The sequence below is a fragment of the Schistocerca piceifrons genome, chromosome 3, assembly GCF_021461385.2.
Source record: "Schistocerca piceifrons isolate TAMUIC-IGC-003096 chromosome 3, iqSchPice1.1, whole genome shotgun sequence".
Taxonomy (NCBI): Eukaryota; Metazoa; Arthropoda; class Insecta; order Orthoptera; family Acrididae; genus Schistocerca; species Schistocerca piceifrons.
Window position 1 is genome coordinate 373,525,826 of NC_060140.1, and position 23,863 is coordinate 373,549,688.

At 38.8% G+C, this 23,863-nt stretch overlaps 1 protein-coding gene across 3 annotated transcripts in view; it reads left to right on the top strand.

Moving 5' to 3' along the window:
• The window catches only part of LOC124787822 (DNA mismatch repair protein Msh3-like), a 344,981-nt gene that overhangs the window by 277,000 nt on the left and 44,118 nt on the right, over positions 1-23,863 (top strand). For all 3 annotated transcript variants that reach the window (XM_047254753.1, XM_047254755.1, XM_047254754.1), the window contains 2 exons: positions 711-897; positions 3,777-3,873. In XM_047254753.1, the coding sequence (XP_047110709.1) occupies positions 711-897; positions 3,777-3,873 (284 nt within the window). The remainder of the gene's footprint in view (positions 1-710; positions 898-3,776; positions 3,874-23,863) is intronic.

Sequence of the window (23,863 nt, forward strand, 5' to 3'; positions counted from 1 at the left end):
AATTGAAGGTTCTCATTTGGATTAGGCTCTAATGAACATGATGAATGGAAAACTCAATGGCTATAGCATTCTCTTGCAGGACAGCTTTTTCTGCCCAGCTCATGCAATGAGGATTTATCATAGGAAAGTAACTCTAGCAGCCCACTGCAGATACATTCAAAGGATATATGGACAAATTTTACATTCTGAAAAATGTTGTGGTCAGAAGTATTAAGGAAGCTACTTTTACATGTTTTGTTTGTATTAATTAGGTTTTGTTCTTGTGAATTTTTTTTTTTTTTTGGCAAGGAAACTGTAATATTTTATTGTTTTATATTTAGGCCTCTGAAATGCTTTGATCAAGAGAGTTTCTTGTTTAAACTGAATGAAGGCTTACATAGTAGGTATCATTGAAGAAAAGCAGAATATTGTTTGTACAGTTCTCATCTAAGTACATCAGAGTTCTTGATATTTTTGTTCACATATTCCTTTCCACAGTATAATATCACTGCTACTCTCAATGAAAACCTTTTTACAAGAAAGAAACCAGTTATGAAATTTAAACCATAGTGCATATTCTTCCTAAAAACAGTGTAATATATGTGACGATGATATGATACCTGTGCTTTAATATCAAATTTTGTTGCCATAAAATGCAGAAAGCTACCACACTCCTCACAGAAATAATTTATTCCTATTTTTACCTACAGAAATTATTTTTTATTTCTTAGGATGGGTGGAGGAGATAACATTTTGCAAAGGAAGAGCACATTTATGGTTGAAGCTGAGGGAGCATCAAATATCTTGAACCAAGCAACAACCCAGTCGTTAGTTATAATGGATGAATTTGGGAGAGGTACAAGTACTTATGATGGAGCTGCTCTGGCTGCAGCAGCTTTGAACTACCTCAAATCCAAGGTAACACATTAAGATTGACACATAAGCATGGATAATGCTATGGAACATTTCACCAAATTTATAAAAAAAGGTGGAGAAGAAACAATACATCCCATTCTGAAAAATAATGGCAAAGCAGTTGCTTAGCAATTTGTTTCTAATTATTATACATACTATTTGCGTAAAATGGTACAGCTGAAAATATTAGGAGACTGGGATTCAAAGGATGGATTTTCAAGACCTTTTGTTTCTTTGATGGAATAACTGGCAACCTTCAGTATCTCAAAGAGTGCAGTTTAATCAAAATCTGCAAATGCTATAAATCTCCATCTTCTAAGATTAATGTGTAAAGTCAGTTTTGCTGTGAGTGTTACTACATTTCTCTGGAACCGAAACTGGTCTCCCCTGTGGTCAACCTCTACCAGTTTTTCCACTTTTATGTAAATAATTCATTTCAGTATTTTTCAACCATGACTTAATAAATCGATAGTTCAGTAAATTCACACATCAGTGCCTGCTTTTTTGGGACTGAAATTATTACATTCATCTTGAATTCTAAGGCTATTTCACCTGTCTCATATACCTTGCATACAAGGTTGACTAGATTTGCAAAGACTGACTCTTTGAAAGATCTCAGTAATTTTGAGTGAATGTTGTCTACTCTTAAGACTTTATTTCATCTTAGGTCTTTCAATTCTCCATAAAGTTATTCTCACAATATCATATTTCCCGTAGCACCTTCATCTACTTCCTCTTCCTTTTCTGTAATATTTGTAGCCTTTTTATATATTGCTTTCACCTTAAAGCTTTCCCTTCTTTGCTCAGTACTGGCTTGCCACCCAAGCTCTTCATATTCATACAGTTGCTTCTCTTTTCTCCAGAGCTGTCTTTTTTTCTTATAGACAGCATCTATCTTTCCCCATTGTGCATGCTTCTACAGCCTTTCATTTGTCCTCCAGTTATCTCTGCTGACTCATTTTGAATTTTCTATGCCTTTTTTTCTGTCTGTATTTCACTTTGCCTGCTTCATGTTTATTTTTTGTCACATCATTAATTACAATCAGATTTGTAATAAATTAGATACAGGCTGTGTAATCCTGCTGATAGACACACATAAAAGTAAAAAGTGAGACACTTCCTAGCTATTGGAACTAATAAATATGGGGAGAAGAGGGAGACATGTTGGGGAAGGTTAAAAGGAAGGGTAGGTCACTCAGACACCTCCTGTAGACTACTAGATCTGGATCCCTCTCAAGCATAACAAAATGTTTTATCTCATAGTTATCATGTACCTCTGGTGGCTGCAAACAAATCATGCTAGAATTCTTTAGTTTACTGTTACTTACTTTTGTTGAAAAACAAGCTGAGGTTGCAACATGCTACCAACTAAGTGTGGTGCAATAGTAAGTTATTGGACTCACGCTCAGGAAGAATCTGGTGCTCCAGATTGAAGGTTTGCACTGTTTCTTTACATCACTAACATCAGGTACCAGAATGGTTCTTTTGAAAAAGAACATGGTGAGTATCCTGCCCATCATTGCCCAGTCTGAGCATTTGTACTGTCTCTAATGACCTCCTCATTGTTAGGATATTGAATCATAATCTCTCTTCATTTCTCATGACATACTACTCTGAATCATAAAATTAAAAGTAGGCATTAAGGTATAATCACTCTATAGATACCATTAGTAATTGAGCTTGAACTTTTTAATTTTTACCTCAAAAAACCACAAAGCTTATCCCATTGCATTTTACAGTGGCAGTAGCAAAAGTTGATGGTGCAGAGCAGTTATTCCCCCTTGCTTAAGTATAGAAACTGTGATTGACTGCATGCGTGGTGCACAATTTCAGAACCATGGAGTCATCTTGTATATTGGATTCTGTATTGTTTATTCACCATGACCGTGATACAGCTTATTGTACCATTTTCAACTGATACTCCACTATAAATGCGTCAATGCATTCTTACTTTTAATAGGACACTCTTCTCATGTCATCCATGTGTAAATATTCAGTGCTTGTAATAAGACTTTGTCATTTATATAAAAGATTGCAGCACTTCATGTAATAATTGCTGTGTTCCATTCACCACATACAGGAAGCATGGAGTCAGAGACATACACAATGAAAAGATTGCTTAACTTTGGCTTTTGGTCAAACGGGCCTTCTATAGAAGCAAAAAACACACACTTTCAGAAACATGATACACTCACTTACAGTTACTGTGTGCTGCCACCTGAGTAGCCTTGTGTGTGTGAGTTGCGTTTCTGTTTATGTGTCTTCTCTATTTCTGAAGAAGAACTATTTGTCTGAAAGCTATAGTAAAAGTCTTTTCACTGCGTTCTTCTGCCATTCTACATCTCCTCTGTGTGTTGAGTAGCAATATATCTTTTTTTATATTGTTGTTATTTCATCCTTCACTTTCCATTTTTAGCTGCTAAGAGTTTTTGTATAAATAATTAGTATAACTCTTATATAATTGGCACGCTTATATAATTGGCACTCTTCATAGTGAGCTTGTACTTGAAAATGCTTAATAACTCAAAACTGTTATTGTGGTGAACAAATAAAATTTTAATAGCCCAAGCAGGAAGTTTCCTTTTCATAAATATTACAGGAGCAACAACAAAGGTAAACAGAAAATAATAAGAGCTTAATATTTTAGCAATGTCTAAGTTTTTATTTACATCATTTATAATATAAATTTTAGTCCACAATACAGTGTGTAAAATTGTTGAATGTCTCAACAGATTTCTTTCATTGTAGTCCTTTGTTTTACATTGTTAATAAAAATTATAAAATTTACATTGCTCATATGCATATTTCTGCCACAGTATCCATTTATGATTGTGACAAATATTGTATGCACTACATTTATTTTGTATTCGGTCTGTTAATAGGTTGGCTGTCTACTACTCTTTGTAACACATTACCCTGAGGTGATGGAAACTGTACCAGACTGCAACTACCACATGGGATACCACATAGTATGTGAAGGTGGGCCTATAACAGCTTTTTATTAAAGCAGCTAATAAAACAGAACTCAGAACTCTGACTTAGGTTTTGTTGAGCTGTCAGTCTATCATCATCATATTTCTCTCTCTCTCTCTCTCTCTCTCTCTCTCTCTCTCTCTCTCTTCCCCTCCCTCCCTCTCCCTCCCCTTTTCCCTCCCTCCCTCCTTCCCTCCCTCTCACCCCCCCCCCCTCTCTCCCTCTCTCTCTCATATAGTTCCAAGTTGATTGATGCTAAATCAATATTCATATCCCTCATTTTTGTGGGAAACATTACAGTACATTCGTGTTTGTGTCAATTGAGATCATAATGTTACCAATGCTTTTGTAACAAAGCTATTAAAGCCTACTGTAGTGTTCTGTTTGACCAGTTTCTTGTATATGTATCAGCACCAACATTTTACTCCACATCCAAGTATGCATACAGAAAGCAATAGCATTGTTGAAGCTGGCCTTTGTAGTTAGAAAATGGACCATTCATAAGTCAGGCTAAGAAAATAAATAATATTTGGATGTGAGTAGTATGGAAAGTAAAGTTCTGGCTGAATGTAAATAATTTAGGAGTAAAATAGACAACTCACCTAATAAGCGAAGCTGGGATTGCAGTTCGGTAGGTAGACTGGGTTGAGGTGTTATGTCAAGTAGGATGGATAGAGGGAGAAAGACATAGGATGCAGGAGGAGGAGCTGGGGAATCGTGGCTGACAGCTCAGAGGGAAGCAGCAGGTATGTGGGGTAGGAACGTGGGAGAGAGGCACACAGGACAGAAATGCGACACATGAGCACTGGAGCCAGTGATTTCTTGCAGCACACAATGATGAGGGGGAGTATTGGACTGGAAGGAGGAAGGGTACTGTTTGGTAGAGGCCGTCGGTGCAGTGCATTAGCAGAGATTAAGGCAAGGAGGATTGTGGGAATTAAGAGTGTAGTGCCGGGATAATTCTGATCTGCATAGTATAGAAAAGCTGGTGCTGAGGAGGGGGGAGGGGGGGGGGGGGAGGCTGCTGATGATATGAGCTGTGAAGCAGCCATTGAACTCAAGCTTGCTGTACTAAGCAGACCATTCCACCAGTGGGTGGTCAGCCCTCCTCTTGTTCATAGTTTTGCGGTGGCTGTTCATTCTGGTGGGCGGCTGGTTGTTTGTTATGCCCACGTGAAATGCTATGCAGTAGTTTCAGCAGAGTTGATATACAGTATGAGCTCTTTCACAGGTGGTCCTGACTGTCTGGCATGGGTTAAGCATGTGACTAGACTAGTGTAGTGTGTGCTGGGTAGGTGAATTGGGCAGGTCTTAGATTTGTGTCGTCCACAGGGATATAATCACTGTGACAAAGGGTTGGAAGTGGGCGTGAAATAGGGATGAATGAGGACGATGTGTAGATTGAATGGCTGGTGGAATATCACTTTAGAAAGAATAGGAACCATTTTTGGTAGGATGTCCCTCTTTTCTGGACCTGATGATAGTAGTCAAAGCCCTGGTGAAGGACATGGTTCAGTTGCCACAGTCCAGGATGTTATTGGGTTAAGACAGGATGCTCTATTGCACCTGGTTAGTTGGAGTATTAGAGGTGAGTGCGCATATGGCATTGGCATGAGAAATTTGTTTGCAGTCTGAGTTTTGGGATAGTACATGTCTGTGAAGGCCTTTGTGAGACCTTCAGCATATTAGACAACGGACTTCTAGTTCATGCTAAATCAATTCCAGATTCAGCCATGTCAATAAGAGAGAAATAAAACAAGAATCTTAGGAAACAATTAGTGACAATACAGTTAAGGTGAATCACCACGTCATTTCATGCAGATATCTGTAAGGTGAAATATAAGTCTGTTAGTAATGATATATAGGCTATTTTGTCACATTGCTTTACAGCCAGGACAGCTTTTATGCATATTCAAAATTGGCCAGGTATCTGGCTCATGCACTTAGGGTTCCATACAATCTTATATATTCCATACAATCTTATATATATAGACAGTTCATCCATTCTGGGAATCAAATCTATTTCTGATTTTTTTCTACTTATTGACACTGATATTGGCAATATATTGCTCCCAGGAATTCCAAGCCTTTTGAGAATGTTTTAATTTAAAAGTTTGAAGTAGGATAATAAATAATAAAATAAATAGTTTTTCATGTGATATAATTACAAATAAACAATTTCAGATTTTTTTCCTTTACATGTTCTGTGAAGCCTTCCTTTTTGCTAAATTTCATGATTCTACACCAATGGAAAGTACCCTATAGGTTTTGAGGAGAAAGTTTGTGAGCATCAAAATATGTGACATAAATGGCCATATCTTTTGGCTAATTAACTTACAAGCTACCATTTGCATAAATTTCAAGAGAACCCATTCCTGAGAAAATGGGGATTAATAGATGGACAGGTAGACTGACAGTCTTATAACAAATGACAATTTTTTCCATGTACAGATAAACAATTTTCAGATTCTTTTCATTTGGTTGTACTGTGAAACATTGTTCCTTGGCAAATTTGATGATTCTAGGTCAATGGGTGGTATCCTGTAAGTTTTGATGAATGAGTTTTTGAGTATCAAAATGTGTTGATGTGAATGGCCATATCTTTTGATTTCATTGGCTTCGAAGCTTACATTTACTACACCATCCAGTGACAGTATCTTAGTATTTGACATAAATTTCAACTTGATACATCTATCCATTCCTGAGGAAAATGGATCTTAACAGACGGACAAACAGTCTGCAGTTTTTTTTTTTACAATTTACAGATATTTTTCTTTTGGCTGTACTATGAAACATTCCTTGTTGACAAATTTGATTGTTCTAGATCAATGGGAAGTACCCTGTAGGTTTTAATGAGTGATGTTAGACCTTAATATGTGACATAAATTTCAACTTAATATGTCTACCCAAAATAAGGTAGTTTAACAGATGAATGGAAGACAGACAATCTGATAACAGAATGAGATTTTCACTCTGCAGCGGAGTGTGCGCTGATATAAAACTTCCTGGCAGATTAAAACTGTGTGCCGGACCGAGACTCGAACTCAGGACCTTTGCCTTTCGCAGGCAAGTGCTTGGTAGAGCAGTTGCCCGCGAAAGGCAAAGGTCCTGAGTTCGAGTCTCGGTCCGGCACACAGTTTTAATCTGCCAGGAAGTTTCAATCTGATAACAAATGACAATTTTTTTTCATGTGTTGTAATTACAAATTAACAATTTTCAGTTTTTTTTCCCTTTGGTTGTGATGAAACCTTTCTTCTTGTCAGAGTTCTTGATTCTAGGTCAACGGGAAGTACCTTGTAGCTTTTGATGAGTTAGTTTGCGAGTATCAAAATATCTTATATAAATGGCTGTTTGTTTTGATTGCACTGACGTAAAAAACTTCACTCCTTTTACATCACCTTAATATGAAACATAAAATTCAATGTGATATGTCAACCTGTTCCTGAAAAAATGTATTTGAACAGTTGGACAGATAGACATACAGACAAGAAACTTACCCTATTAGGGTTCCATTTTTACTGATTGTGATATGGAACCCTAAAAAGGAAGCATGTTTTTGGAGCACAGTTTTCTTCCCTTGTTAAAATTTAGAAAAATCAGAGATTGATAGCTGACTTCTGTCCTCAGCAACTGTAACTCTGTCAAAGGCACAGCATCCACATTTATTATAAGGCACATCACATTTTTACTTTTAATAGTGTGGCATTGTTGTTAAATGTACTAAGACCAGAAACTCCATAAAAATATTTCTCTAGACAGTCTTGGTTCAGCCTATCAGTCAAAGCATAAGGTGGTCGCTGAGTTGATGTGTAGGTGAAGGATTAGGCGGGTGAGGGCAATGGATTGTTCAGTTTGAAACTGGTATAGGGACTGATGGAAAGAAGGGTTGCAGCCAGAGATGGGAACTTTAAGTGTGAGGCCTTTGGGGGTAATGCCAAATGTCAGACAAGCCTGAGAAAATAAAATATGGGAGCATAATCAGGCTAGGGCGAAGGCATGTTTGCGGAGGGAATGTAAATAAAACTTAATGGGGTCGTTGTGGGGGTGTTGTGAGGGTGACATGGTATTAGAAGGTGGAAAGTGTAACATGAGGCTGAAATCAAAATGAAAATAAAAATATATGGGGACAGATAAAGGTGAACTAGAAAGCAACTGGAGATCTGGTGTGAAAAACGGTGAAAAAGTGTTGGTTAAAGTTGGGCTATGTTGATCCTGTGGTGAACTTGGGTTGGTAGACAACGATGTGCACAAAGGTTAGGTGATTGTGTTGCCTCCAAAACACGTTAAAGGGTTACACGCAGTTTTTTCGAAATTTTCCCGAATTTCTGCAACCTTTAACGTGTTTTGGCGGCAACACAACCACCTAACCTTTGTGCACATCATTGTCTACCAACCCAAGTTCACCACAGGATCAACATAGCCCAGCTTTAACCAACACTTTTTCGCCGTTTTTCACACCAGATCTCCAGTTGCTTTCTAGTTCACCTTTATCTCTCCCCATATATTTTTATTTTCATTTTCATTTCAGCCTCATGTTACACTTTCCACCTCCTAATACCATGTCACCCTCACAACACCCCCACAACGACCCCATTAAGTTTTATTTACGTTCCCTCTGCAAACATGCCTTCGCCCTAGCCAGATTAAGCTCCCATATTCTACTTTCTCAGGCTTGTCTGACATTTGGCATTACCCCCAAAGGCTTCACGCTTAAAGTTCCCATCTCTGGCTGCAACCCTTCTTTCCATCAGTCCCTATACCAGTTTCAAACTGAACAATCCATTGCCCTCACCCGCCTAATCCTTCACCTACACATCAACTCAGCCAATGAACACACCCGTCAACTCCTATCTATTAAAAGTCCTCAATCTTTCCTCTCCCACATCCACACCGGCTGTTCAGAGCATCCTCCTACAGGCCAACCGCAAATTAGAACAGCACGCCACCCTCCACCTCAAAAAACTATCCAATCTCCTGGTTTCCCACCTCTGGAAAGGCAACTCACTCACCCTTCACAACCTTTCCAGCAAACCTCAACCTCCTCTCATTGCACACAAACCCAGTCTCTCCCATCTACTCAATCTCCCACTTCCAGCTCCACTCCCTCCAAAACCTCAAAATTCCAATCAACACAATCTGGAACCACAACACCCTAATTCAGTAGTTAATCTTTCCTCCAAACCTCTCTCCAAATCCGAAACTCTGTCCTATTCAAAGGCCTCACCTTCAGCCCCACTCCCAGATTCAACCAAACAGCCCTCGTCAAAGATTTACTGTCCTACACTCGTACTCTCTGCTGGAAATATCACTTTGCCATGAAGAAGAATGATCCTAATCCTACTCCTAATGATCCAACTCCCCAAGACACTATCCAAATTGAACCCTGCCTGGAACAGTTCCGTCCTCCATCACAGCGGGACCCACCTCCTCTTCCTCAAAATCACCCTCTCCAAACCTTCCAGGAATTTCTGACTTCCAGCCTTGCCTCTCAATCCTTCTTAAAAAACCTTAATCCTACTCCCAACATCACCACTGCTGAAGCCCAGGCTATCCGTGATCTGAAGGCTGACCGATCCATCGCCATTCTTCCGGTGGACAAGGGTTCCACGACCGTGGTACTTGATCATCGGGAGTATGTGGCTGAGGGACTGCGTTAGCTTTCAGACAACACCACATACAAAGTTTGTCAAGGTAATTCCATTCCTGATGTCCAGGCGGAGCTTCAACGTATCCTCAGAACCTTAGGCCCCCTACAAAACATTTCACCTGAATCCATCAACCTCTTCACCCCACCAACACCCCGCACCCCTACCTTCTACCTTCTTCCTAAAATTCACAAACCCAATCATCCTGGCCGCCCCATTGTATCTGGTTACCAAGCCCCCACAGAACGTATCTCTGCCTATGTAGATCAACACTTTCAACCCATTACATGCAGTCTCCCATCCTTCATCAAAGACACCAACCTCTTTCTCGAACACCTGGAATCCTTACCCAATCTGTTACCCCCAGAAACCATCCTTGTAACCATTGATGCCACTTCCTTATACACAAATATTCCACACGTCCAGGGCCTCGCTGCGATGGAGCACTTCCTTTCACGCCGATCACCTGCCACCCTACCTAAAACCTCTTTCCTCATTACCTTAGCCAGCTTCATCCTGACCCACAACTTCTTCACTTTTGAAGGCCAGACATACCAACAATTAAAGGGAACAGCCATGGGTACCAGTATGGCCCCCTCGTACGCCAACCTATTCATGGGTCGCTTAGAGGAAGCCTTCTTTGTTACCCAGGCCTGCCAACCCAAAGTTTGGTATAGATTTATTGATGACATCTTCATGATCTGGACTCACAGTGAAGAAGAACTCCAGAATTTCCTCTCCAACCTCAACTCCTTTGGTTCCATCAGATTCACCTGGTCCTACTCCAAATCCCATGCCACTTTCCTTGACATTGACCTCCATCTGTCCAATGGCCAGCTTCACACGTCTGTCCACATCAAACCCACGAACAAGCAACAGTACCTCCATTATGACAGCTGCCACCCATTCCACATCAAACGGTCCCTTCCCTACAGCCTAGGTCTTCGTGGCAAACTAATCTGCTCCAGTCCCTCCCTGAGACATTACACCAACAACCTGAAAATAGCTTTCGCATCCCGCAACTACCCTCCTGACCTGGTACAGAAGCAAATAACCAGAGCGACTTCCTCATCCCCTCATCCCCTCAAACCCAGAACCTCCCACAGAAGAACCACAAAAGTGCCCTACTTGTGACAGGATACTTTCCAGGACTGGATCAGCCTCTGAATGCAGCTCTCCAGCAGGGATACGACTTCCTCAAATCCTGCCCTGAAATGAGATCCATCCTTCATGAAATCCTCCCCACTCCACCAAGAGTGTCTTTCCGCTGTCCACCTAACCTTCGTAACCTCTTAGTTCATACCTATAAAATCCCCAAACCACCTTCCCTACCCTCTGGTTCCTACCCTTGTAACCGCCCCTGGTGTAAAACCTGTCCCATGCACCCTCCCACCACCACCACCTACTCTAGGCCTGTAACCCGGAAGGTGTACACGATCAAAGGCAGAGCCACGTGTGAAAGCACCCACGTGATTTACCAACTGACCTGCCTACACTGTGAAGCTCTCTATGTGGGAATGACCAGCAACCAACTGTCCATTCGCATGAATGGCCACAGGCAGACAGTGTTTGTTGGTAATGAGGATCACCCTGTGGCTAAACATGCCTTGGTGCACGGCCAGCACATCTTGGCACAGTGTTACACCGTCCGGGTTATCTGGATACTTCCCACTAACACCAACCTGTCAGAACTCCGGAGATGGGAACTTGCCCTTCAGTATATCCTCTCCTCTCGTTATCCCCCAGGCCTCAACCTCCGCTAATTTCAAGTCGCCGCCGTTCATACCTCACCTGTCTTTCAACAACATCTTTGCCTCTGTTCTTTCGCCTCGACTGGCATCTCTGCCCAAACTCTTTCTCTTTGCCTTTACAAATGTCTGCTTGAGTGTGTGTGTGTGTGTGTGTGTGTGTGTGTGTGTGTGTGTGTGTGTGTGTGTGTGGGCGCGCGCGAGTGTATACTTGTCCTTTTTTCCCCCTAAGGTAAGTCTTTCCACTCCCGGGATTGGAATGACTCCTTACCCTCTCCCTTAAAAAGTGTCTGCAGGATGATCTGGGATGAGGAATAAACACTCTTTTACTCAATGATGAGTTACCCCAGAATATGATTCCATATGAAAGCAGAGAATGAAAATTGGTGCGTTAAGCTACTTTATGAGTTGTATGTAGCCAAAATTTGCAATGAACTTAATAGCATAAGTAGCTGAACTCAAACATTTCAGCAGATCTTCAGTATGTTTTTTCCACTTTTTAATGCGCTTCTGTCTGTTTTAATTATTCGGGAGTTGATCGTCTGGTTTTAAACTTTCTTTGCTTTTTGCATTTAATTTGATTGGGAAACCGTTGAGATTGAACATAACATACACATGGATGGACATGAGAAAAGAAAGGTTGCAATAAATTTTTCATCTGTGATTCTTACTTTACGTATGAAATATTCTGTTGCAGATTAATAAAAATTAATTTCTTTGAATATTCTAAAATAATTATTCAAGTTTTACTTTTATTAAGTACTAAAGCTGTTTGTGCAAGATCGAAATATTATTGTCCATTAAACTTAACAAACATTTTCACGTTGCAGTGGATTTTTGGTTTAACTGGATATAGCCCGACTGGCTTTGAAGCATAATACTATCTTTACCATATGAAAATGTTTTCTTTTTTATACTGCTAAGCTCTCATGAAAATTATCCAATTTTAAATACACTTTACGATATGTTCAGAATTTATCACTTTTTTTAATGAAAACTTACAAAAGCTGCAGCTTGTCTCCACCTGTGAATGCACAAGATAAAATCTACTATCTCCTTTTATTCTGCAGCTGGAATGCTGTGAAAAGAAACACTTTATTATTTTCGTTCATCTCTACCTGTACCCTTTTTAGGATGTGGTTGTTACTGTGATCGTATATTGAAATCTGCCACTGCTGCAGACTGCTTGCTCACGGCGCAGCTGCACACCACCAGCGATATCCAATAGAATGCTGAAATTTCTTAAATAAAATGGGTAATGTGTGGTGCCCATGTAGCAGTAATTGTGACAAACAGATTTTACTGGATAAATATATTTTAACAGAAACAATTAAAATCTTTACACACCTTTTACAATCCCAGCTACAAATGGCGTCGATCATCGACTTACGACAAATGAAAACTACTTAAGTGTCTAATGCAACGTCATGGGTCCCTCTCCCATTCAATCCATGCAGAAGACAAGTGATTCTATTACAATATATTGCCTATTTATATCTTAACTAAATATTGTACAGTCTTTGTCATTTTGATTACATATCATTTCTTCTGTGGCGGTTTTCACATCCTCCACCACAGATAGTATTTTACACTCTTTGAATAATCATTTATAATAGCAAAATTCATATTTATCTTTTTCCTCACAAAATTTAGTGTCCTTTAGAAATTCAATTAGCAGAAATACATATAAATTATTTGTTACAGTGAACATTGTACATCAACATGTTCTTTTAATTTTCACTTTGGATGCGTGCTGCCAGAGAATGTTACATTGCCGCCTGGCAGCATTTGGCGAACAGTTTTTTGACACGTTTGACACAATGCTGCCATTAACGTTCTTACTACCATTGTCCTTTGGTTTGTGAACATTTATACTTCACTTATGGGATGACCATTTCTTAGCCCAGGGTTATATTAGCTTTTATGGCTCCCCCATTCGGGCAAGGTGCAAACAGGAAACCTGGGTAAAACTATGCCTGAGCCCAGCCATCCCAAATGGTTCGTAATTGAATTTATCCATTTTTCCCATTAAACACTTTTATGTACATTAACAGTCTATAATCAAATGTCACATGATAACACTGTCACATACATTGATATTATAGTTTGTTGTGTAAACGTCTCTCTCGTAGTTACTATGTCATGATATTACTTCAGTTTTTCATATCTTTTGACCTATCGCGTCAGTTTGTAAATGTTATTCATACGACTCTTTATCGTCAATGTTTCATCACAACACATGGTTTTACTGGGTTCATTGTGCTAAATCATTTACATATATTATCTACAGTCAATGTTTTTAGACTTTAAACACAGCATATGTTAAGTGTCTTTTGCATAAATCGTGTTCATACAAATGTTTCTCGTGATATTTTATTTGGATTGTTTTGGCAAATGTTTAGTTACACATCGACAATGACATATTTGTCGAGCGGCATTAAGTAATTGTTGCACGACGCTCGGCGCGTCGCGTCATGTCGGCCCCCGCTGAGGTCGATGCCCATGGTGTTGACAGCCACAGTGCGGAGAAGCGTGGCACAGTCGCAGCTGCTTCGTGCCGCCACGGCCACTATGTGATTGAAGTTACTGCAGACGCGTGTTGCAGTCCAGACTCCCAGCGTGCCCTCTTGTTGTGGTACCCCATCAAACATGGAACAAATTCCCACACAGTGTACTATTCTTACTGACATAAGTTTTAGCTGTGGGAGAGAATGCACACGGTTAGCGGTAGTTTTCATTTAGTAGGCCTTCACTGATCTGGTTTGGACAATGTCGTTTGGGTATGATAACATGTTTCACTGGCCACACAATATCCCTACACCAAGTCATGACTCTGTCATCCATCACACACAAGTTTATATCACACTATAAATATATCTCCGCAGTCAATGTGCTTCCACAGCGTCCCTTGACATACAAAGACTTTTTTTTTTTTTTTTTTTTGCATTAATAATCTCGCAACGTTTTGCTGTATTCTTAACAGTCACTGTCTGTCTCTGCTACACAATACTTCGTTTGATCTCATAGGTCTTTGAGTACAATGTCCATTATGCCATCTTTGTAACAGTACAATTGTAACTAAGTTTTTCGTTTATATTAAAGGTGTGTGACATTTGCATACATGGTTACATTTCCAGTATTTTTCCTTTCTCTGTTTGCCCGGTTATCACCCATTTTATTCTTAAGCAGACTTTACTTGTGCATCCCAGCCGGATTCAGGCGTATTGTTCAGTAACTATTTTATACGTATATATATATAAAACAACATCACATTTTACATACAGGTTCCTACATGACTACAGTGTAGTTTCTGTAGGGGAAGATTGGTTTCATAAGTTTTGGGTAGCTATTCTTACGTGTGCAATTCACACGTGCTCCAATTGGAGCTTTAATTATTCGTAACTTTGTTACCTCAATTGGGTTTATTGCCATTGACTTTGCCTCCAGTGGTGTACTCAGCTCACTACTGGTTGCATTATTGCCTTTCATAATATAACTTCAAAACATAATTGTCTCAGGGTTTCTCAACACTAATATCATTCTGGCTTCAATAAATATAATTGAAAAATTGTTCCAACAAATGCTTTAGCTTTTTACACATATTAAATATTGTCCACCACATAAATTGTTTTCTAGCGAATTGTTTATTTCGACTGTCCTCCTTAACATCTTTACACAACAGATTATTGCACCTTGACATCAGTTTAGCTTTGTGCAATCATTTAGAGCATGTCAATTTTATCATCATTCAAAGAAGAAAACACAAATAATCCTAGAAAAAGGGAAACACAAACATATCCTTATAGCTAAATATTTCTACACTCCAGTATATTCTCTATACACGTAATATATTACTACTGGTCATTCATTGTACGAATAATTTTACATCCTTTTGAGGGTACGGCCCCCGCACTTTCCCCAACTGAGGATATGCTAATAAGTGACTACACTCATGTGGCACTCTGATTATTTTAAAAGGTCCAGTATATACTAACTGCCACTTTTTTTGTGCATCTCCATTTGCACTGAATTGACCACTTTGTACATCTGGATAATAGAGATTCCTTCCTAAATTATCTAAATGTAGTATCCATTGATTCCCACATTTGACACTAATCTCATTACGGCTGGGCACAAGTACCTCCTCAGATTTCAGCATGGGCAATTCCACTCTTCTACCTGAATTCATTAAACTTAATTTTCCCAGAGAAAGGTCAATAACAGTGTCCCTTTCTCTCAAGAAATCTACACCCAAGATGCAGGCTACCTTCAAACCCTTTACTATTAAGAACGAGCACACTATGGCTTCGCTTCCTATATACATTTCCACCCACGCTTGGTGTTTGATTACCTGTCCCTGTGCACTAATGGCTCCAGTGATTCTGCAATTATTCACGGGAAAAGTCGGCATATTCCTTTCTCTTCCCAGCACCTTGAATAACTTCATGCTCATAACGCTGACAGTGGCACCTGTATCCACTATAGCCTTCACTTCAATGTCATTGATTTTGACCTCTAGTATCGCCTGCACCTTTTCGTTGTGTTCTCTTAAACATGTATGTGCTTCAGTCAATAGCTCCTGCCCCATCTGTATTCCATCATTGTACCTTAGTATATAGATTTCAGGTATCTCGTATTGTGTTGAATTGCTCTCGCTCCATTCCTCGGCCGACGATGGAGAGCGTATCTCGGCTGCACTTAGTTTGTTGGATTGCTGGTTGTTGACATGCAAGGATGTTCCATGTCATTGACCTCCACTAGATGTACAGTTTGGTGCGCCGGCCGCCACGGTTGCGCAATTGGCACATTTTATGTTATTGGCCTGCTATTATCGTATCGCTCGCCGTTTTGCCGCTCTGGGCTAGACCTGCAATTCTGTTGCCAGGTTCGGTTTCCATCACTGTAATTATTGTTATGCCATGGACCTCTGGAAGTTTTCGATTGGCTATTTCCTGCGTGTCCAGCTTCGTACCGGTCATCGAACCTCCGTTTCCTATCGTTATTGAATGGTGGACCATTGCCGTTTCGGTTCCTCCCATTATTCCTGTTCTGCACAAATTCTTGCTGTTTATTGTTTCCTCCGCCGTTTCCACAATTAGTGTTTGGCGTATTATTATTTCGGTCATTTCTGTATCTGGAGCCATTATTTCTCGCCTGATCAGATGCTGCCTTTACGTCTTCTTGAATAAGATCAATGGAGTCAAGAACAGACAAAAAGTGCTCCATGTCATTTTCTGGCACATGTATGAGTTTTTCTTTTGCATGGATTGGTAAGTGCGACTTTAAGAGAGTTGTTAGATCTCTTGCTGAAATTTGTTCATCCCAGTAGCGGGTTTTATTTATATATTTTTCGAAATATTTCCTTAAATTTCCTAGGTGTGGGGAATATGGCTCCGGGCAGTAAACTTCTTTACGCAATCGCTTGGGTGTATGCATGCTGACCAGTACTTTGCCAAAAATGCTTTCTCAAATTGTTCGTAGGTTGTGCAGTTGTCAGCTGCTTTTGTCGCCCACAATGCGGCATCTCCTTGTATATATGACATCACGTACTGTATTTATTGAGCATGGCTCCATACACTGGGTAAGATGTTCCTAAATCCCTTTATAAATACGACAGGGTGGACAGATTTTTTGTGTGGTAAAGATCTGAAACTGTCTATTCTTTATGAGACTTTTTTCGATCACCATTTTCGAATGATACTTATTTACTTCACCCGTGTCAGTTGCCTGCTCCATCTCGCAGTCGTATCTTTTCACTTCAGTATTTAAATGCTCGTCATTGTTGGGCCTGGCAAATGTTCGTGCATTTCCGTACGTTTCCGTACTTGTCGGAATCACCGACTTCCGCACGGTACGTCTGTCACTCTGTGACAGTTCTTTCTCAAGTTCGTCCATACGTCTGCTGATATTCCACTGCCATTGTGGAATATCATTGTGTAGTATTCGTTTAAGGTTCTACACTTCTTTATTCGACCCTAAGTCTTTTCCTTCTACTGCTGCTTGTACCTTCTCATCATTTTTTTTTTCAATGTTAGTGTCTTTCTTCTCTAACCACGTATTAAATTCCTTTTCAGTTTTATTGGCTTGTTCACACAGTTTTTGATCTATGACTTGTGTCATGTCTATTTCTAGTTTCTCCATTCGGTTGGCCAGTACACCTATATCATCAACTATGCTGTTATTGGCCACCTGTAGGTTATTAACCTTTTCACTCAGTTCTTGTATGGCTTTCGTGATTGCTTCATAATTCTGCTTTAAGCTAGCAATCTTGCTCTGCATAACTTCAAGCGCATTAGTTGCCGGTCTCTCTTTTGTTGTTTCCGATCACATTCTGCCTGCTTAGTGTCATGCTCTGCCTGTTGTTGGGCAAACCTAACCTGAAAATTGAGCATGCCTTCTAACATTGCTTGTACCGACTGCCCCCCTGACACCTCACCACTCTCTGGTTTGTGTCCTGTTTGCGTGGGTGGTACAGTTTCTTTACTTCCTATTGGAGTACTGGCAGGCAGTGGCACCATTCCTAGCACCTCTGCCCCCAGATTCTCACATTGTATATCCTCAAATAAATTGCTAGTGCTACTCAGAGCCCCACCTTCTACTTCAACATCACTGCTTACTGATTGCTGTTCCGAATCCATACTAATGTTCCTTTGGCTATGCGTCTTAACCATAGTCGGGCAAAAATTAACTTAAGTATTCTGTCACTCAGATTTGAAGTGCCTAACCACACACAAAAAATGGTCATTCCTTGTAATCACACTGCACACTAAGATAACTAATTGCTTTTACTTGGTCCTGTTGTATTCACTATTCACAAACTACAAGCACACCATTAATGATTTGAGAACACTGCACTGGAGCTACTCCACTACCAACAGGACAACTACACCGTAGCCTTACCTCTCCTTGATTTATCGTGGGTTGCCGCTGCCCCCTGGTACTGTGGTAGGTACTATTTCTTAATGGTATGTGATCTTGTCTTCAGCCTCTCTCTCGATGTTGAGTTTTCTCATGTAAATGATCATTTACACAGATTACCACACAGTATAGATTGTATAACACATAGAACACATTTGAAAGCGATTAATCTTTTTACAACAAAGTTCAATCGCATCGATTCCCAAACTATTTCTCAGTTATTGTGGCCACTGCATATTCGGGCCCCACGTTGGGTGCCAGTTTAATGCGATTCTGTCTGTTTTAATTATTTGGGAGTTGACCATCTGGTTTTAAACTTTCTTTGCTTTTTGCATTTAATTTGATTGGGAAACCGTTGAGATTGAACGTAACATACACATGGATGGACATGAGAAAAGAAAGGTTGCAATAAATTTTTCATCTGTGATTATTACTTTACGTATGAAATATTCTGTTGCAGATTAAAAAAATTTAATTTCTTTGAATATTCTAAAATAATTATTCAAGTTTTACTTTTATTAAGTACTAAAGCTGTTTGTGCAAGAACAAAAATATTATTGTCCATCAAACTTAGCAAACATTTTCACGTTGCAGTGGATTTTTGGTTTAACTGGATATACCCCGACTAGCTTTGAAGCATAAGACTATCTTTACCATATGAAAATGTTTTCTTTTTTATATTGCTAAGCTCTCATGAAAATTATCCAGTTTTAAATACACTTTACGATATGTTCAGAATTTATCACTTTTTTTAATGAAAATTTACAAAAGCTGCAGCTTGTCTCCACCTGTGAATGCACAAGATAAAATCTACTATCTCCTTTTATTCTGCATCTGGAATGCTGTGAAAAGAAACACTTTATTATTTTCGTTCATCTCTACCTGTACCCTTTTTAGGATGTGGTTGTTATTGCGATCGTATATTGAAATCTGCCACTGCTGCAGACTGCTTGCTCGCGGCGCAGCTGCACACCACCAGCGATATCCAATAAAATGCTGAAATTTCTTAAATAAAATGGGTAATGTCTGGTGCCAACATAGCAATAATTGTGACAAACAGATTTTACTGGATGAATATATTTTAACAGAAACAATTAAAATCTTTACACACCTTTTACAATCCCAGCTACAAATGGCGTCGATCATCGACTTACGACAAATGAAAACTACTTAAGAGCCTAATGCACTGTCACGGGTCCCTCTCCCATTCAGTCCATGCAGAAGACAAGTGATTCTATTACAATATATTGCCTATTTATATCTTAACTAAATATTGTACAGTCTTTGTCATTTTGATTACGTATCATTTCTTCTGTGGCGGTTTTCACATCCTCCACCACAGATAGTATTTTACACTCTTTGAATAATCATTTATGATAGTAAAATTCATATTTATCTATTTCCTCACAAAATTAAGTGTCCTTTAGAAATTCAATTAGCAGAAATACATATAAATTATTTGTTACAGTGAACATTGTACATCAAAATGTTCTTTTAATTTTCACTTTGGATGCGTGCTGCCAGAGAACGTTACAAGTTCAACCCCTCATCAATGCATACACTTAGAAATTTTGAATATTCTACCTTAGCTACCGATTTCTGATCAAAGTCTATATTTATTAATGGTGTCATTCCATTTACTGTGTGGAACTGTATATACTGTGTTTTGTCAAAGTTTAATGAGAGCCCATTTGCAGAGAACCACTTAATGATTTTCTGAAAAACATAGTATATAGTTTCACCAGTTAATTCTTGTCTGTTGGCTGTGATAGCTATACTTGTATCATCAGCAAAAAGTACCAGCTTTGCATCTTCGTGAATATAGAATGGCAAGTCATTAATGTATATTAAGAACAACAGAGGACCCAAGACCGAACCTTGCAGCACCCCATTCTTGATTGTTTCCCAGTTTGAGAAATCACCAGTTTTTTGCGTATTATGTGAACTGCTTATTTCAACTTTCTGCACTCTTCAAGTTAGGTATGATTTAAACCATTTCAGTGCTGTCCCATTAATACCACAGTACTTGAGCTTATCTAGAAGTATTCCATGATTTACACAATCAAAAGCCTTTGAGAGATCACAAAAAATCCCAACGGGTGACTTCTGGTTACTCAGAGTATTTAATATTTCATTAGTGAAAGTATATATAGCATTTTCTGTTGAAAATCTTTCTGGAAACCAAACTGACATTTTGTTAAAACTTTATTTTTACAAAGGTGTGAAGCTACTGTACAATACATTACTTTTTGAAGAATTTTGGATAAGGCAGTCAGAAGAGAGATTGGGTGGTAATTATTGACATCAGATGTATCCCCTCTTTTATGCAGTGGTTTAACAATGGCATACTTGAATCTACCTGGGAAAATACCCTGCTTCAGAGAGCTAATACGTATGTGGCTAGGAATCCCACTTATCTCTTGGGAACAAGCTTTTATTATCCTCCTGAAAATGTCATCAATTCCATGTGAGCTTTTATTATTGAGAGTGTTTATTATCTTCCTAATTTCGGAAGGAGAAGTGGGTGGAATTTCAGTTGTATCAAATTATGTGGGTAAGGCCTCTTCCATTAACTACCTTGCTTCTTCTAATGAACATTTAGATGCTATTTTCTCTACAACATTTAAAAAATGATTATTCAGAATGTTTTCGACTTCCGGCTTGTTATTTGTCATGTTTCCATTCACTTTGATGGTAATGCCATCATCCTGTACTCTTGGTTGCCCTGTCTCCCTTGTAATAATATTCCAAATTGTTTTGCTTTTGTTATCAGAGGTATTAATCTCAGACATGATGCACATGCTTCTGGACTTTTTAATAACCTTTCGTAATGTAGCACAGTAGTTTTTATAATATTTGGCTGTTTCTGGGCCATTACTCTTTCTTGTTGTTAGATACAGTTCTCTTTTGTGGTTACAAGATATTTTTATTCCTTTAGCAAGCCAAGGTTTTTTGCATGGTTTCTTATAATTAGATTTAACTACTTTCTTGGGGAAACAGTTTTCAAATTCTCTTACAAGTGTATCATGAAATAAGTTATATTTTAAATCAGTATCAGGTTCCTTGTACACCTCATCCCAGTCTAACTGCTGAAGATTTTCCCTGAATTTTTTAATTGTTGAGTCATTAATTAAATGCACAACTTTGGAGGGTAGTTTTGAATTACTGAATGGAGCTATGTCATATACAGTAACTAGCTGAGCACCATGATCAGGAAGGCCATTCTCAACAGGACAAGAATTTATGTTTTTAAACTTACCTTGGTCCATAGAAGTTTTATCTATCAATGTGTTGCTGTCCTTTACTATGCGAGTAGGAAAATCAATGACTGATGTTAAATTGAAAGAACCGAGCAAGACTTCTAGGTCATTCTTCCTATTACACTCTTTCAATGAATCAACATTGAAGTCCCCACAACTAATAATTTGCTTTCCCCTATCTGACAGATAGCACAACAAGGCATCCAAGTTTTCCAGGAATAAATGAAAGTTTCCTGAAGGGGACCTATATACTGTTACAATTATAAAAGAGCCCTCCTTCAGTTTAAGTTGACAGTCACATGCTTCTATATGTTGCTCTAGACAAAACTTTTTACACAGTGATAACTTTTGACATAAATGGCAACTCCTCCCCTCACCTTATTCTCTCTACTCATATGTGCAGCTAGTTTATAACCACTGACATTTACCTTTTCCATATCAGACACAATGTGATGCTCAGACAGGCATAGTATATCTATTACATTATCAGATTCAATGTCATCTAAACAAACCAGGAGCTCATCTACTTTATTCTTCAATTCCTGAATATTTTGGTGAAAAATGGTAACATAATTTTTTCTTTACTTTTGTGAGAATCTACTTTTTTCTTTAATCCACCAATATTTTGGTTAAATATGGTAACATTATTATTTACTTTACTGTTGTGAAAATCTTGTGAGTTTTTGACCTCTTTAGCACCTGCCTGCCTGAACTTCTCATTGGACACTGATATTAGTCTACTTTTTATGTCCACCTTGCTCTCTGTCATGGGTTATTTTGCTGCCTAGGTAGCAGAATTCCCTAACTTCATCATCACCAGTTCTGATGTTAAGCCTCTCACTGTTCTCATTTCTGCCACTCTTATTACTTTCATCTTTCCCTGATTAACTCTCAATCCATATTCTGTACTCATTAGACTGTTCATTCCATACAACAGATCCTGGAATTCTTCACTTTCGCTGAGGTTAGCAATGTGATCAGCAAATCTTATAATTGATATACTTTCACCTTGAACTTTAACCCCACTCTTGAACTGTTCTTTTGTTTCTGCCATTGCTTCTTTGCTGTGTAGACTACACAGTAGAGGTGAAAGACAAAACCTCATCTCATACCCTTTTTAATCTGAGCACTTTATTCATGGTCTTCCAATCTTACTGTCCTTTCTTGGTTCTTCTGCTCATTGTATATTAACCATCCTTCCCTATAACATAATCCTTTTTTTTCTCAGAATCTTCAACATCTTGCCTCATTTTACATTTTACATGGGTCAACACTTTTTCCAAGTCAAACAATCCTATGAACATGTCATGATTCTTTTTCAGACTTTCTTTCATTATCAGCTGCAATTCCAGAAATACCTTCCTTTGTGAAGCCTCTACCTTTCCTAAAGCCAAACTGATCATCATCTAACACATACTCAATTTTCTTTTCCATTCTTCTGTACATTATTCCTGTCAGCAACTTGGATGCATGAGCTGTTAAACTGATTGTGTGATAGTTCTCACATTTGTTGGCTCTTGAAATCTTTGAAATTCTGTGGATGATATTTTTCTGAAAGTCTGATGCTATATTCCCAGTCTCATACATTCTACACACCAACATGAATAATAAGTCTTCTAAAGCTCTTTTAAATTCTCATTCGAATACTGGATCCCCTATCTCCTCCATATCAATTCCTCTTTCTTCTTCTATCACGTCATCAGGCAAGACTTCCCCCTCTTAGAGTCCTTATTCAGTGTACTTCTTCCATCTATCTGTTCTCTTCTTTGCATTTAACAGTGGTGTTCCCCTCACACTTGTTATATTACTGTCCTTGCTTTTAATCTCACTAAAAGTTGTTTTGACCTTTCTTTATGCTAAGTCAGTCCCTCTGACAATCATTTCATTTTCAGTTTCTTCACATTTTTCTTGCAGCCATTTTGCTTTCTCTTTCCTGCACTTCCTGTTTATTTCATTCGTAAATGACTTGTATTTCTGTTTCCTGAATATCCCAAACCATTTTAGTACTCCCTTCTTTTGTTGATCAACTGAAGTATGTCTTTTGTTACCAAAGGTTTCCTCACAGGTACCTTCCTTGTACCTTTTTCTTTTGAACTTCTGTGATTGCCATTTTTAGAGATCTCCATTCCTCTTCAACTGAGCTGCCTATTGAACCATTAATTATCACAGTATCCATAGCCCCAGAGAACTTCCCATATCCAGTTCTTTACTTACTAATTCTTCCTGCATATTCTCTTAAATTTCAGCCTACTCTTCATAATTACTAAGTTCCGATCTGTGTCTGTATTTGCTCCAGGGTATGCCATACAATACAATATCTTATTTCATAAGCTCTGCCTGATCATGATGTGATCTGACTGAAATCTTCCCTTATGTTCTGACCTTTTCCTAGTATATCTCTTCCTCTTGTGATTCTTGAACAGAG